This window comes from Ceratotherium simum, chromosome X, assembly GCF_057802395.1.
Source record: "Ceratotherium simum simum isolate JZ-2026a chromosome X, ASM5780239v1, whole genome shotgun sequence".
Taxonomy (NCBI): domain Eukaryota; kingdom Metazoa; phylum Chordata; class Mammalia; order Perissodactyla; family Rhinocerotidae; genus Ceratotherium; species Ceratotherium simum.
The window spans coordinates 85,797,011-85,811,053 of record NC_141940.1 but is presented as its reverse complement, the minus strand read 5'-3'; the positions used below and the strand labels follow the sequence as shown (position 1 = coordinate 85,811,053).

Genomic DNA, 14,043 nt, shown 5'->3' with positions numbered 1-14,043 from the left:
GCCGCAGAGGTGAAGATAGAATATTGTGAAACTCCCTCTAAGTTAACTTTTCCTCCATTAAAAAGTTTTCTGATAAGAGTATTATGTGTTAATTTTTAAACTTAGGAAATATAGGGGAAATAAAAGGAAGAAAATAATAATGACTTATAACCACCTCTCAGAGATGGCTCCTGTTAATATTTTAGTTTGTTTTTATCTCTTTTTTTCTGTATGTATGTGTAGTATTTTGCCTTATAAAAGTTGTAATAGTATTAGTGATAGTAGCAAAATTTTATTGAATTCTTTTGTGGTAGACACCCTGAATGTTATTCATTCATTTTATCATTTAATCCTTTAGTAACCGTATATGGTAGGTGGTAGTATGCTCATCTTTACAAATGAGAATACTGAAGATTAGAGAGGTAAAGTAATTTGCCTGAGGTCATTCAACTAGCAAGTGATAGTAAGATCTGAACCCAGATCAGACTTTAAAGCCCATATCTCTAACCAATATGGTATATGTTTCGGATGGATGCTTAAACTTCCCTATATATAATTTTATTATTCTGCCCTTTAAAAAACTTAATATATATCATGTGCATTTTCCTGTGTCATTAAGTAATTTTTCAATAACTGATATTTTAAATGGCTGCCTTAGGTAGTCCCTTGTATAGAGGTATAATAATTTAATGATTCCTTCTGTTGTTCTTCGTTTAGGTTGTATCTTTCTGTCTGTCTGCCTATCTGTCTCTTTCTGCCAGCCTGTCGTTTTTTTCTAACTTTCTGTCTTTCTCTCTGAGTCTGTCTGTTTCTCTCTCTCCAGCAAACCCCCTTGAACACAAATCTATGTATATATCCCTGATCATTTCCTTATGCTAGATTCCTAGAAGTAGAATTAGTGTGTCAAAGAGTATGAATATTTTTAAAGTTTCTAGATACATGTTGCTAGAGCACTATCCAGAAAGGTTAGACCAGTTTATATTTCCATTAGCAGTGCGTTTTCTTTTGCTTAAAGAGTCAATTTGTGGGATGAAGAGAATTTTGGAAATGAATGACCGAACTTAGATCTTTGCATTGCAGATAGCTATAGTGACTATTTTTTTCCTTTTTATAAAAGTTGTGTTCCATTTTCTTTCCCACAGGATCACATTGCTAACTTATTTTTTGCTGAGTAATTTGAGCCTTAGATTTGTCATAGAATGGCTGTTTGGGCAGTATTTCACCATGGGAAAGACAGAATCTTGTTAGATTCTGAACAGTTTAAACCATTTTTTCCATATACTGTATGTGAGTTCATCTAGATGTTCCCTGTACCATTTGCAAAGAGAAGACAATGACTGATTCTTAAACTGGTGAAATGTTTGTGCCCAGGTGTCAACCTCTGGAGACAACATGGTGGAGTGTCAACTGGAGACACACAATAACAAGATGGTCACCTTCAAGTTTGATGTTGATGGTGATGCTCCAGAGGATATTGCAGACTATATGGTAAGTACAGTAAAACAAATTATTTTCCCTTCAGCATTCTGTCTCTGTTTTCCCCTCTAACTCTCCCCTCATTTATTCAGAGCCATCTCTTTTTAGGGTACTGTTACTTTTTAAAATTTGTACAGAGTTAAATTGGTTATGGTCAAGAGTAAGTCACTGCGCTTCCTCTGGTTTCAGTATATTTATCTGCAAAATATTAGGAGATTTAATTAAGAGATGATTTAGGTAAGTGGTTCTTATCCTTGGCTGCATGCTAAAGTCACCTGAAGAGCTTAAAACAATTCCATTGCTTGGGTCCCTAAGTAAATCAGAATCTTTGGAGGTGAGGCATAAACATCAATGGTTTGTAAAGCTCCCCAGGTAATTCTAATATGTTAGCTACTGATATAACATCTTACATATAGGTGTTCAAGTAATGTTAATCATTTCATTTAGTTTTCATATTTTCTTTGAATTGTTACTCTTAAGTTAGTATTTTTCCCTTTTTTTTTTATCAGGATGGGTTAGGGTATCAAGGAAAGTATATAATGCTTTTGTTTCTGCCAGTTTTCTTTGGGTATGCATTCCTGGCCAAGTAGAATTAAACATTTTAAAAGTTAATAATTTTGTCAATTCTGCCTTGTTTAACATAGTATTTTCTGAATTGTCCCAGGGCCATTCTTTATCATCTTTTAGAGATGTTTCATTTTGTGATTTGTGATGTAAAAGCTTTGGGGTTTGGGGGGGCCGGCCTGGTGGGGTAGTGGTTAAGTTTGCACATTCCACTTCAGCAGGCCCGGGTTTCACAGGTTCGGATCCTGGGCGTGGACATACACACCGCTTATCAAGCCATGCTGTGGCAGTCGTCCCACGTGTAGAGTAGGGGAAGATGGGCACAGATGTTAGCTCATGGCCAATCTTCCTCAGCTAAAAGAGGAGGATTGTCAACAGATGTTAGCTCAGGGCTAATCTTCCTCACCAAAATAAATAAATAAATAAAAGCTTTGGGGTTTGAACATCCTAGTTTTAAACATAAACATTGCCTCAGTTATGTTCTTCAAATGACATGCAATTTCTAGAATGCTGGATATTTTTTTAAATGCTGGCTTCTTCTCTGGTAGGTAGTGCCAATCTGACAAATGTCAGTGGTCTCAATATAGAAAGAATAATAAAAAAAATAGAAAGAATAATTTAATGTATTGTGTGGCATTTTCTTGCTGGTCTTTGTTAATTCTGTTGTGACGTTTAGATCTAAATACTTAATTTTAATTTATTTTTCTTTAGGGTAGTCACCATTGATACAATATTATAATTTTGAAAAAACTAAATTTATTCTCATGCATAGACTTACTTTTTACTTTTGGACAGGTTGAAGATAACTTTGTGCTGGAAAGTGAGAAAGAAAAATTTGTAGAAGAATTGAGGGCTATTGTAGGTCAAGCCCAGGAGATCCTTCATGTCCACTCTGCTGCAGAAAGAACCATTGGAGTTGACTCTATTACCGTGGAATGCAACAGTAGCCAAGTAAGAGCAATTGTTTAGCAAATAGGTCTTCTCGCATATGTATCAGGAACTTCTTTATTTATCTATTCATTTTTAATTCAGACAGGATCATCTGAACAAGTACAGATAAATTCTGCATCCACTCAAACCAGCAGTAAGTATATTTAATAAAATTTACCTTTTGGCTTTTGAAGCAAGACATTTGGAAACTTTTAATTTACACATCTTAATTGGGAAAGATGTTAGCCAATAAAGGAATTTGATAAATTGTTAATGTAGGTTTTCCCACACTTTGAAAGGACTTTATCACCCATAAGTAAAAAGTAGAAGTAAAACCATTCTCCAGATTTCCTCCAAGTGTTGGTTCTTTATCTGATTAATTTATTTCTGAGTTGTCGCATGGTATGTTACCAGAAAAGCAGTCACAGTACTGATGACTTTTAACAGCTTTACTGTTTGAACTTAGCTGGTAAGTTTTATTTTCCCCCTGATGTGAAATGGACAGAAACTTTCTTAACTAAAATTATCGTGTTCTAAGTTTGCCTTATGTTTTAATAGTCATTCATATCTTTTTTTTTTTTTTTTTGTGAGGAGATCAGCCCTGTGCTAACATCCGCCAATCCTCCTCTTTTTTTTTTTTTTTTGCTGAGGAAGACGGCCCTGGGCTAACATCTGTGCCCATCTTCCTCCACTTTATATGGGACGCCGCCACAGCATGGCTTGCCAAGCAGTGCGTCGGTGCGCGCCCGGGATCCGAACCAGCGAACCCCGGGCTGCCACAGCGGAGCGCGCGCACTTAACCGCTTGTGCCACCGGGCCGGCCCCAGTCATTCATATCTTGATTTCATTCCACTAGTGATATGCTTCTCTCTGCTCTGATCACTGATAAGTTTTTGTAAATCAGATACCAGATAAACTTCCAGGGACTAAAAATGGGGTCTTCCCTTTTCTTTTCTGATGAGTTTCTCTCTCCATTCTTCTCAGCTCTGGTCATGGGTATATTTAGAGTATCTGGGAGGGGGAAGAGAGCCATAGACAAATGAGGACCTCTGAAGGAATTATAACAACATCAAGAAGCCACAGGTGGTGTGGGAGTCATGGAACCAGATACCATTTACGCTGAAATTCAGTTTGTGTTAGGATGCTAGGGCCCTCCTCGATCTTCTTTTTCTCTTTGGCCAGGAGTCTGAGCAGATTTCTGACTGACAAAGTAGGGTAAAGTTTAAAAGAGAATTACTTATTTGAATAAGTTTACAAAGGAAGAATAAAGATTTAGGGGCTTATTTAACTTTATTTTTTAAGCTGTCATACAGTAAAATTGACTTTGTTTTCTTTTGGTATATAGTTCTGTAAATTTTAATACTCATCTAGATTTATGTAAGCACCACCGTAATCATGACACAGAACAGGAGATGTAGGTTTTAATGGAAAAATTGTTTTCCATTTTTTTCCCAAAAAAGTGCCCTGCTTCTAATTGTTATTGATACGATGTTTGTTTCAGTAGAATCTAAAATTCTTCTCTAAAGATATCTTGTGCTTAGTTCTTTAGAGTATTTGTCAGGGTTGGGAGGTCTGGTCTTATAAATTACACATGTCATAGTGCTGTTAGAAATGGAGATACAAGACAAATTGGTATTTTAACTTGGTTTCCTTAGTCAATAAGGTAAATGTATTGACAATTGCCTAGCATATTAATTTTTGCTAATTCTTTCTACAGATGAATCTGCTCCTCAGTCATCCCCAGTTGGTCGGTGGCGATTCTGTATCAATCAGACAATAAGAAACCGTGAAGCTCAGTCTCCCCCTTCTCTTCAGGAGTCCATGTGTACAGTTCCTGGGCTACATCCACTTTCTAGTAAGCGTTCATTCTCTGCCAACTTTATCCAGACTTGGAGGATGGGGATGCAAAATATATACCATAGTTTTAACTTGTTTTCATGGGTATTTTATACTTTTGAGAATTTTCATAAGCATTTTTGAAGATGTTATCATTAGGGTGTAACTTAAGCCATTTTTTATTTAATATTTATTTAAAAAAAAAAAAGATTTTTTTCCCTTGTCAGGTTGGATCCTGTGTATTTTGAATCTTATTTATAAGAGTACGTTCATACAGGTTCTTATTTCCCCCTTGTTCCTCCTGTCCCTTTTGAGTTTGGGTACTAGTCCATGCTTTGTACTTATCAATACGTGCTTAGCCATTCTTTGTTATTGCTCCAGGTCCAAGAAGCACAAGTAATAAGGAAATATCACAGGACACATTGCTCACTCTCGAAAATCCATGCCAGCGTGCACTTTTCACCTCCAAATCAGAACACAAGGATGTAGTCGATGGTAAGATTTCTGTATATGCCAGTGTAGAAACCAAGCAGCCAGCTATACTATATCAAGTGGAAGATGACAGGCAGATAATGGCACCAGTTGCTAGTAGTTCCAGTTATACTGCTACTTCAGTTTGTGCGGTTCCAGTTGAATGTGAGGGACTCACCAACCAAGCAGGCATACTCCTACCTGTGTATCCATGTCACCAAGCTGCCAGTCAGGCTGATGTACTTATGGCCCCTCCTGGCGGGTCAACTCAGATTGCTGGTAACTCTCTTACAACTCCGGCTTTTATGTCTGATCAAAAGCCTCAATCCTTATCAGTGGAGCAGCTGACTATGGATGCAGAGTTTATTTCCCAAGAAGGAGAAACCACAGTGAACACTGAATCAAGTTCTCCTAAGACGGTCATTCCCACTCAGACCCCCAGCCTTGAACCAACTACCCTTCTACCCACTACTGTCCTGGAATCAGATGGGGAAAGACCTCCAAAAATGGAGTTTGCAGACAATCGAATTAAAACTCTGGATGAAAAATTAAGAAACTTGCTCTATCAAGAGCATAGCATATCTAGCATCCATCCTGAGAGTCAGAAGGATACTCAAAGCATAGACTCTCCATTTTCTTCCTCTGCTGAAGATACACTCTCTTGTCCAGTGCCAGAAGTCATAGCCATCAGTCACTGTGGAATTCCAGATAGTCCTGCACGGTCCCCTAATTTTCAGCAGACAGGCTCTAAGATTCTGTCCAATGTGGCTGCAAGTCAGCCTACTAACATATCAGTGTTCAAAAGGGACCTGAATGTGATAACTTCTGTGCCCAGCGAATTATGTTTACATGTAAGTATCATTCTTTCTAACTAATTCCTTATCTGTATGCTTTTAAAGAAATGCCTTTTTTTCCTGAAGTTCTGTCCTTTGAAATGAAATTGTCTATGTCACAAGATTTTGAGGTCACAGGTATTTAAGAAGGCCTTGACTTAGGCTGCAGGTGTCCAGAATTTCTCAATAGAGATGGTAGAACTATCTTTGGTAAGAGAGCCCTCTGGTGAATTAGCTAGGAACTTGCGAGCAACATCTATTTTTGTATTAATGACAGAACACGACTGATTTATAGATTGTTTTAGTAAGTAGGAAGAACTTACTTTTAGATTTCCGCTTAAAAATGCCTGGTATCAGTTTCCTTTTTAAAAAATTTTATGGTTTTAATTTAATCTTGTTTTTACGGGTTTTAATTTATTTGAATTTTTTTTTTTCGTGAGGAAAATTGTCCCCGAGCTAACTAATGTCCATTGCTAATCCTGTTTTTGCTTGAGGAAGATTGTCCTTGAGCTAACATCTATGCCGGTCTTCCTCTATTTTGTATGTGGGATGCCGCCACAGCATGGCTTCATGAGCGGTGTATAGGTCTGTGCCTGGGATCCAAACCTGCGAACCCTGGGCCAACGAAGTGGAGCACATGAACTTAACCACTGCACCACATGGCCGGCCCCTATTTGAAAAATCTTTAAAAGAAGAGAGTAAGAATTATCCATAGTCTCATGACTTATTTTTTATAAGTTATATACTATAGGAATTTAATTTCTCCTTTCTATTCCTTCAAATCACAGAGGTAACCACTATCTGGTGCTTTTCCACTATTTAGTACTTATCCTTGACTTAAGCTTACACAGATCTATTTACAGCTTATAACTTTTTATTCACAAAAATAGGATTGTGCTATTTATACATCTTGGTCTGCAAGTTGATTTTTTCATATCATATATCATAGACATATTTCTAAATCTTTAGCATTGTATCTCTTTATTATTGTTATTATATAGGTAGTATATGCATGTATGTAAGTAAAATCCACCCCACTTCCAAACCTATAGACATAACTGTTAATAAATCTTTCCAGACATGGTTTTAATTAACATACAAATATTTATATAGAAATACTTCTTTATATGTATTATATATTTATAAAGACATTAATACGTATTATACATTTATATACATGTACTTCTTCTTTACATACATGTGCTGTTCTGCATTTTTTTCACTTATGGACATTTATCCACGTCAGTACACATAGTTCCACCTCACTTAACTTTTTTAAACAATGGCATAATATTCCATTGAATAGATATAATTTAATTATTTATTTTTTGGTAAACTAGTAATTTTAAATTATGCAATTAATGTATAAACACGAAAGCAATTCAGATGGATAGAAAATTAAGAGTAATTGTTGTGTTAACACCCTCGCATACCCCATCCCACTCCCCAAATACTGAGTTCCTGGTTTTAATTCTTGTGGTCTTTGCTATAAATAACTTGTAAATAATATACTTATTTATCTATTTTTTGATTTAGTAATTTAAATTTTTTTAAAGTTTTTATTTATATATTTTTATTGAGGTAACATTGGTTTATAACATTATATAAATTTCAGGTGAACTGAAATTTCTCCTTCTGTATAGACTACATCGTGTTCACCACCAAAAGTCTAGTTTCCATTTGTCACCATAGATGATTTAGTAATTTTAGACAATAGCTATTGACTCACTACTGTGAAGGGTGAGGAAATTATTATATTTTCCATTTCCTCCACTTTTCTTTCCTCTACACCTCCCAATTTTTATTACTTAAATTACTTTTTAACATTGGCAAAGTTTATAACATCTACGTTTGGTTGCACTTGGTCTGTAGGTTGATTCGAAGAATTGAAAATCAATAAATACCATATATATTATGATTATATGTTATTGGATGATCATGTAATGTGACTAGAACCATTAAAAAATGAAATGTAATTCTGTCATTTAAACTTTATTGCTCAAAGGAGACTCTTCCAAGTGTCAAGGTCAAATGGATTCTTTTGTTTGTTTTAAGTGTCCATTGCTACAGCTGAATCAAACTTAACCTGCCACTGTATCTGATGTCCTAGAATTCCTCTCCCCGACCCTGAAATGTTTCTATGAGTAATATTTTTAAATATGTTGCATGGGTGACTAATTTGTTTTTTTTTTAATGTCCAAAAGTCTCTTTATTTTGCATCACACTTGATTGACTAAGTACGGATGGTAGGATCAATTTGAGTTAATCTTTATATATGGTGTGAGATAATTTTTATATATGGTGTGAGATAAGGGTCCAGCTTCATTCTGTTGCATGTGGCTATCCAAATGTTCCAGCACCATTTGTTATTCTCTTTGTTGTTGTTATAAATGAAATTGTTTTCTTCATTTTCTTTTCAAGTTTTTCATTGCTGGTATATAGAAATACAACAGATTTTTGAGTGTTGATGTTGTGTCCTTCAACTTTGCTGAGTTTATTAGCTCTAATAGCTTTTGGTGTATTATTTAGGGTTTTCTATATAATATGTAAGATCATACATCTGTGAATAGAGATAGTTTTATTTCTTTATTTCCTGTTTTTCTTATCTATTCACTTTTCATTTCATGCTTTCCATCTCTTTGTCCTTTTGCTTTTTGTACTGGGAGAATTTTTCAATTTTTAAGCTCTTTCCAATCTCCTGTTCAGCTGTTTTTTTATGTCAAGGGTTACATTTTTAATTCTAGTAACTGTAGTTCATTCTTTTTCTTATGGATATTCACACATCTCTCTGAAGATATTGAAGTCTTACTCTAGGTTATTAATGCTATGTCCTTGGTTATTCTTCTGTTTGTTGAGTTTAGTGTTTTCTTATAGTGTTGATTTCCCATAAGTGTTTGGTGATTCTTAGTTGGTACTGATCTTTTCTTTTTTCCCCATAAGATTCTGTCTGTAAATGCTATGTATAATTACTGTAGCCTTCCTCTAGTAATTGTGGGAAAGGTGTGGGACATGCTGCCCGGCACTGGCTATTGCAACTTGTGTTTAATGCTGCCCAGAGGGTGGCCCAGTAGCTAGTCTTCAAAGGTAGAAGGGATTCCTCTTCCTCCTGGATGTGGTCTCCTCTGTACATTGCTGACCTTTCTCTTGGCCACAAACATTTTCCTCTCACCACTCTTATTTGGGAGTAGATGCCTCTTCTGTCTTTTGCTTGCTATGGATGGGGAGGGAAGGGGAGAACTGCCTGACTGTTCCTTCTTTGGTACCCCAGCCAGTTCGTTTTTCCATTCAGTGAATATCTACTGAGCAGCGAATAAGTCAAGATCTCGGTTTTTGTGGAGCTCACATTCTAGTGGGGGAAGATAGACCCTAAACAAATAAGGTAATTAAAGGGCTATGATAGAGAGACTTGGGGGGTTACTTTATGTAGGGTGGTCAAGGAAGCACCTGTATGTGGTGGTAACATTCACAGGTGGAGAGCTGTTCAAGGAACCAAAAGAAGGCCAGTAAGTAGGAGAGTTAACAAGATGATGTTGAAGAGACAGATAGGAGACTGATCGCGTACAGCTTTGTAAATGTTCTAACCAACCACCCATCCTTTCGGTTGGCCAGGGCCCTCTCCTGCTGCCCATATCTGCCACCCACGTTTGCAGCATTTTGAAACAGTTCCTGCATATGTCATGGGCTGCTTTTTCCTCCTTTAATCATATATGCATGTGTCTACATATGTTTTTCCTGTCACGTTTGTGGATTTGAATTGGTAAGGGAGGCTAGAACTTGTATTTAACTTACCATCTTGATCCAGTTATTACTTATTAAAAATCTTTTCCGCAATTTCAGTGGAAGTATTGTAACACTTTCTAAATTGTAATATTATTGAAAGATTTTTTTTTATCTTCATGAAAGTAGCAGTATTGTTATCGAACCAAAGTGGGTTTGCTTCCTGGTGAGTTAAAATCAGACTCTCCACGGGAAGTAGTTGTAACACAAAGTAGAGTTTATTTGCAGGAAATTGGACACCTCGCAGAATCATTTCCCAGGTCATGCCCCTAGCACCGGACAGCAGGGGCCTTATATTTCGGATTAGGAATGAATATTCAAAAGGGAGAGGTGGGTAATCGCTTGCGCAGGCTCAGTTGGAAAACATGCTTCCACATACATTGTATGTTATGGTAATAAGGACTAAGCTCCTCCCAGGGTGGAGATTTAGCATTAAAAATGAGGCAAAGGGGGGCCAGCCCTGTGGCTTAGCGGTTAAGTGCGCACGCTCCGCTACTGGCGGCCCGGGTTCGGATCCCGGCTCGCACCGACGCACCGCTTCTCCAGCCGTGCTGAGGCCGTGTCCCACATACAGCAACTAGAAGGATGTGCACCTATGACATACAACTATCTACTGGAGCTTTGAGGGGGAAAAAAAGAAAAAAGGAGGAGGATTGGCAATAGATGTTAGTTCAGAGCCAGTCTTCCTCAGCAAAAAGAGGAGGATTAGCACGGATGTTAGCTCAGGGCTGATCTTCCTCACGAAAAAAAAAATGAGGCAAAGGTCATCTCTTGGGCACTTTTCAGCCCATCTGTGCAGGCATGGCTCTTGTGGTGTGGTTTGGACTGGTTCAGGGTGATTGGTGATTGCATCTCTTAACATAACAAAGAAAAGAAAAAAACAATTTAGAGAAACAGTTAAATGCTTCTGAAACCTCCCTTGAGTTCCTTGGGGCAATTAGTCAGTGACATTATTACTAGTCAAAATGGGACTTTGGAAAATAAAAACTGATTGTTCAGAATTTTACTTTCAATAACTGCTGACCTGCCCTAAGTGTTAATAATGGTTACCCAAGACTGCAGTGTACTTAGTGCTGCTTAGGCTATCTTCCTTTACACAAATGCTAAATCTCATTCTTTGAGCTTTTAAATACTCTTTTAATTTTCTAGATTAGTAGTGACCATTCTCATGTTTCCCAAAGTATTTGTGGTTGTATATGTTAATTTTTATATTAATTATTACAGGAAATTTATTTTTAAAGTATTCATTTAGAATACAACAGTTAATTCTGGCTTTTTGCAGGGAGGGATGGGAGGACAAGTAGAGGAGAGAGTGATTTTATAGCCAGCTATGGACTGATGTTAACAATTTTTAGAGCATGAATTTGAAATAATTTTGAGGTCCATTGTAAATTTCTGTGTGCTTACATAAAGTAAGAAACTTGATTTGGTAATGTTTCTCTGTAAATCTTAATGCCTAGATATCTTGTTTTTCTGTGTTATCATGTGTGTTGGGCATCTTTAACTAATACTCTTAAATAATATGAGCATAAGTGAAAAATTTCATTTCAAGAGCATAGGGTTTCAGTAACCTTTTTTAGTAAATTGGTGCATATGAAGGAAATAATTTTAGTTTTAATTTTCAGTTTTCACAGTTACTATAATGAAAAATTTTCTAGGGTGGAAGATTAATATTCTGCTCTTTTATTTATCTGAAGTCTAAATAATATTTTTAAAGAAGGGGGAATGCTTAATTCCTATAAGTCGAATACTTCGGGTTCAGTCTGATAAGGTACTAGTAATGTAAGTATACATAGCATTCTATTTTTGATTACTGATTAGTCCATACAAGAACTCCAATGGTATAAAAAACTACTCTACCTTACCTAAGTTATTACCATTTTGGTTTTTCTCTTTTTATCTCCATTAGGAGATGTCCCCAGATGCTTCACTTCCAGGGGATCCAGAGGCCTATCCTGCTGCTGTGTCAAGCGGTGGAGCCATTCATCTGCAGACAGGAGGTGGATATTTTGGCCTAAGCTTTACTTGTCCTAGTCTCAAAAATCCTATTAGCAAGAAATCCTGGACTCGCAAATTAAAAAGCTGGGCATACAGGCTACGGCAGTCAACCAGCTTTTTCAAGAGATCAAAAGTCCGTCAAGGTAGTGTGCTTACAGTCAGGGACATAGACTAGGTAACATCACTTTTCATTTAATTATGTTTTTTTGTTGTTGTTGTTCATACGCAAATCTTGCCACTTTTTCCACATAGCCCATGTATGTGACATGTCCCATTAATGTCATTGCCATTTTATTTTTCTTTTTGTAACTAATTTGGTTTTACAGTTATTCATTTCATATAGATACTAAGCCTCGGGATAAATCTTGCAATGTCTGATTTAGAGTTAGGGACTTCTACAGTGTTGCTTATTACATTAACACTTTTTAATTGTCTAGCAGGAGTTAAGCTTTTTCTCCTTTTCTTCATTTTGGTTAATATAAACAAATTTACTCTTAACAAACAATTTTCTTTTTTCTGCTTACAATTTGGCAAAACTTGCAGTGGAAACAGAAGATATGAGATCAGCAGTTGCTCGCGATCCCATTCCTCTGACACGAGAGTCCACAGCTGATACTAGGGCTTTGAGTAGATGTAAAGCGATGAGTGGATCATTTCAGCGGGGTCGGTTCCAGGTTTGTGTCTTTGGTTGAATTCTTTTCTACAAAGGCATTATAAAAGGTAACAGTATTGAAGATCTTGGTCTGTAGATGATGCTTATTTTAAATGTAGAACACTGTCATATTTAATTTGTTCCCTTATACACATCCCCTCACCTTTTGAAACCACCTAGTAAAGGTGAGTCTAAAGAAACAGGGATTTTGGTATCTGGAAGAGAGCACAGAAATGGGTCATTTTTTGGTGGGTGGTTGGGTCATCTTTTTTATAAATCTTATTTCATATCCTTTAGAATCACAACAAATTTAATTGTGGAATTTTTTTAATTGTGGAATTTTATTTGAGCAATATGAAGCCAACTATATTTACCCAAGAGGCCCAATTGAAAGACTTTGAATATGGGAAGTATAGCTGGCATTTTTAAGTTTTTGTATTATCGATACGTGTACATCACAGCAGACCATCCACTTGTCTGTGCCATATATTGATACTGAATTTCTTTATGGGTTTACTCTTTGGTTATGCAGAGCCAGCCACTTTTGCCTTTTTGTATCTCAGGTGATTACAGTTCCTCAGCAGCAGTCAGTGAAAGTGACATCTTTTGGAATAGAGCACATACCAGCATTCAATGAAATGACAAGCCATTCTAGTGAAGAAGCCTTTACTGAAACAGCAAAGTCTCCTTTGGTAGAAGTGGAACCTGCTGCACATAATCCACAAACTTCATTTTCTTCTCAGAAGTTACGAGCTCCTCACGAAACCTTTAAAGAAGACAAAAGAATTCCCAAACAAGGTGACAACTTCTCATCTTTCAACACAGCTTGTGAGACTGATGTATCTTCCATGACCCCAGATAAAGAATTGGAAGAAAATTCAGCCACAGGAAGTAGCATGCAGTCTGGATCTGAACTGTTGCTTAAAGGGAGAGAGATACTCACTGTTGGGAAACAGCCTGGCTCTGATAGTGAATTTTCAGCCACTCTTGCTGGCAGAGGGAAGTCAGTGGCAAAGACTGGTCCAGAGAGTGATCAGTGCTTACCACTCCGTGAAGAAAAAGCCTATACTCAAACACAGAGCTCACTCTTCTATTCGCCATCTTCCCCAATGAGCAGTGATGATGAGTCAGAAATAGAGGATGAGGACCTGAAGGTGGAGCTTCAAAGATTGCGAGAAAAGTAAGGACTGTTTCCCTTTTGTCACAAATCTGGTTGCCCTGGGTTTTATAGAACTAAGTATTTGATATGTAGCTAATTTAGAATTGGCGACATTTTAATGGTTGAAAACTTTTTATGATTGAAAACTACAAGAATGGCATCAGATCCCACAGGTTAAGGGCTCCGCTCCATCCCACAAGACTGCCCCCTCTTCAGGTGCCAATTACAAGTCCAGGTAGTGTCACCTATGCTTCTGACCAACATGTTATAAATCGGAGGTTTCCATGACCCCCTCCTCGGGTTCGATTAATTTGCTAGAGTGGCTTACAGAACTCAGGAAAACAGTTTACTTAATAGATTATCAGTTT

At 37.0% G+C, this 14,043-nt stretch overlaps 1 protein-coding gene across 6 annotated transcripts in view; it reads left to right on the top strand.

The window, feature by feature from the left end:
* The window catches only part of WNK3 (WNK lysine deficient protein kinase 3), a 153,773-nt gene that overhangs the window by 111,484 nt on the left and 28,246 nt on the right, over window positions 1–14,043 (top strand). For all 6 annotated transcript variants that reach the window (XM_087427038.1, XM_004443218.3, XM_087427043.1 and 3 more), the window contains 8 exons: window positions 1,351–1,467; window positions 2,815–2,970; window positions 3,052–3,103; window positions 4,667–4,804; window positions 5,167–6,107; window positions 11,776–11,866; window positions 12,408–12,538; window positions 13,080–13,696. In XM_087427038.1, the coding sequence (XP_087283164.1) occupies window positions 1,351–1,467; window positions 2,815–2,970; window positions 3,052–3,103; window positions 4,667–4,804; window positions 5,167–6,107; window positions 11,776–11,866; window positions 12,408–12,538; window positions 13,080–13,696 (2,243 nt within the window). The remainder of the gene's footprint in view (window positions 1–1,350; window positions 1,468–2,814; window positions 2,971–3,051; window positions 3,104–4,666; window positions 4,805–5,166; window positions 6,108–11,775; window positions 11,867–12,407; window positions 12,539–13,079; window positions 13,697–14,043) is intronic.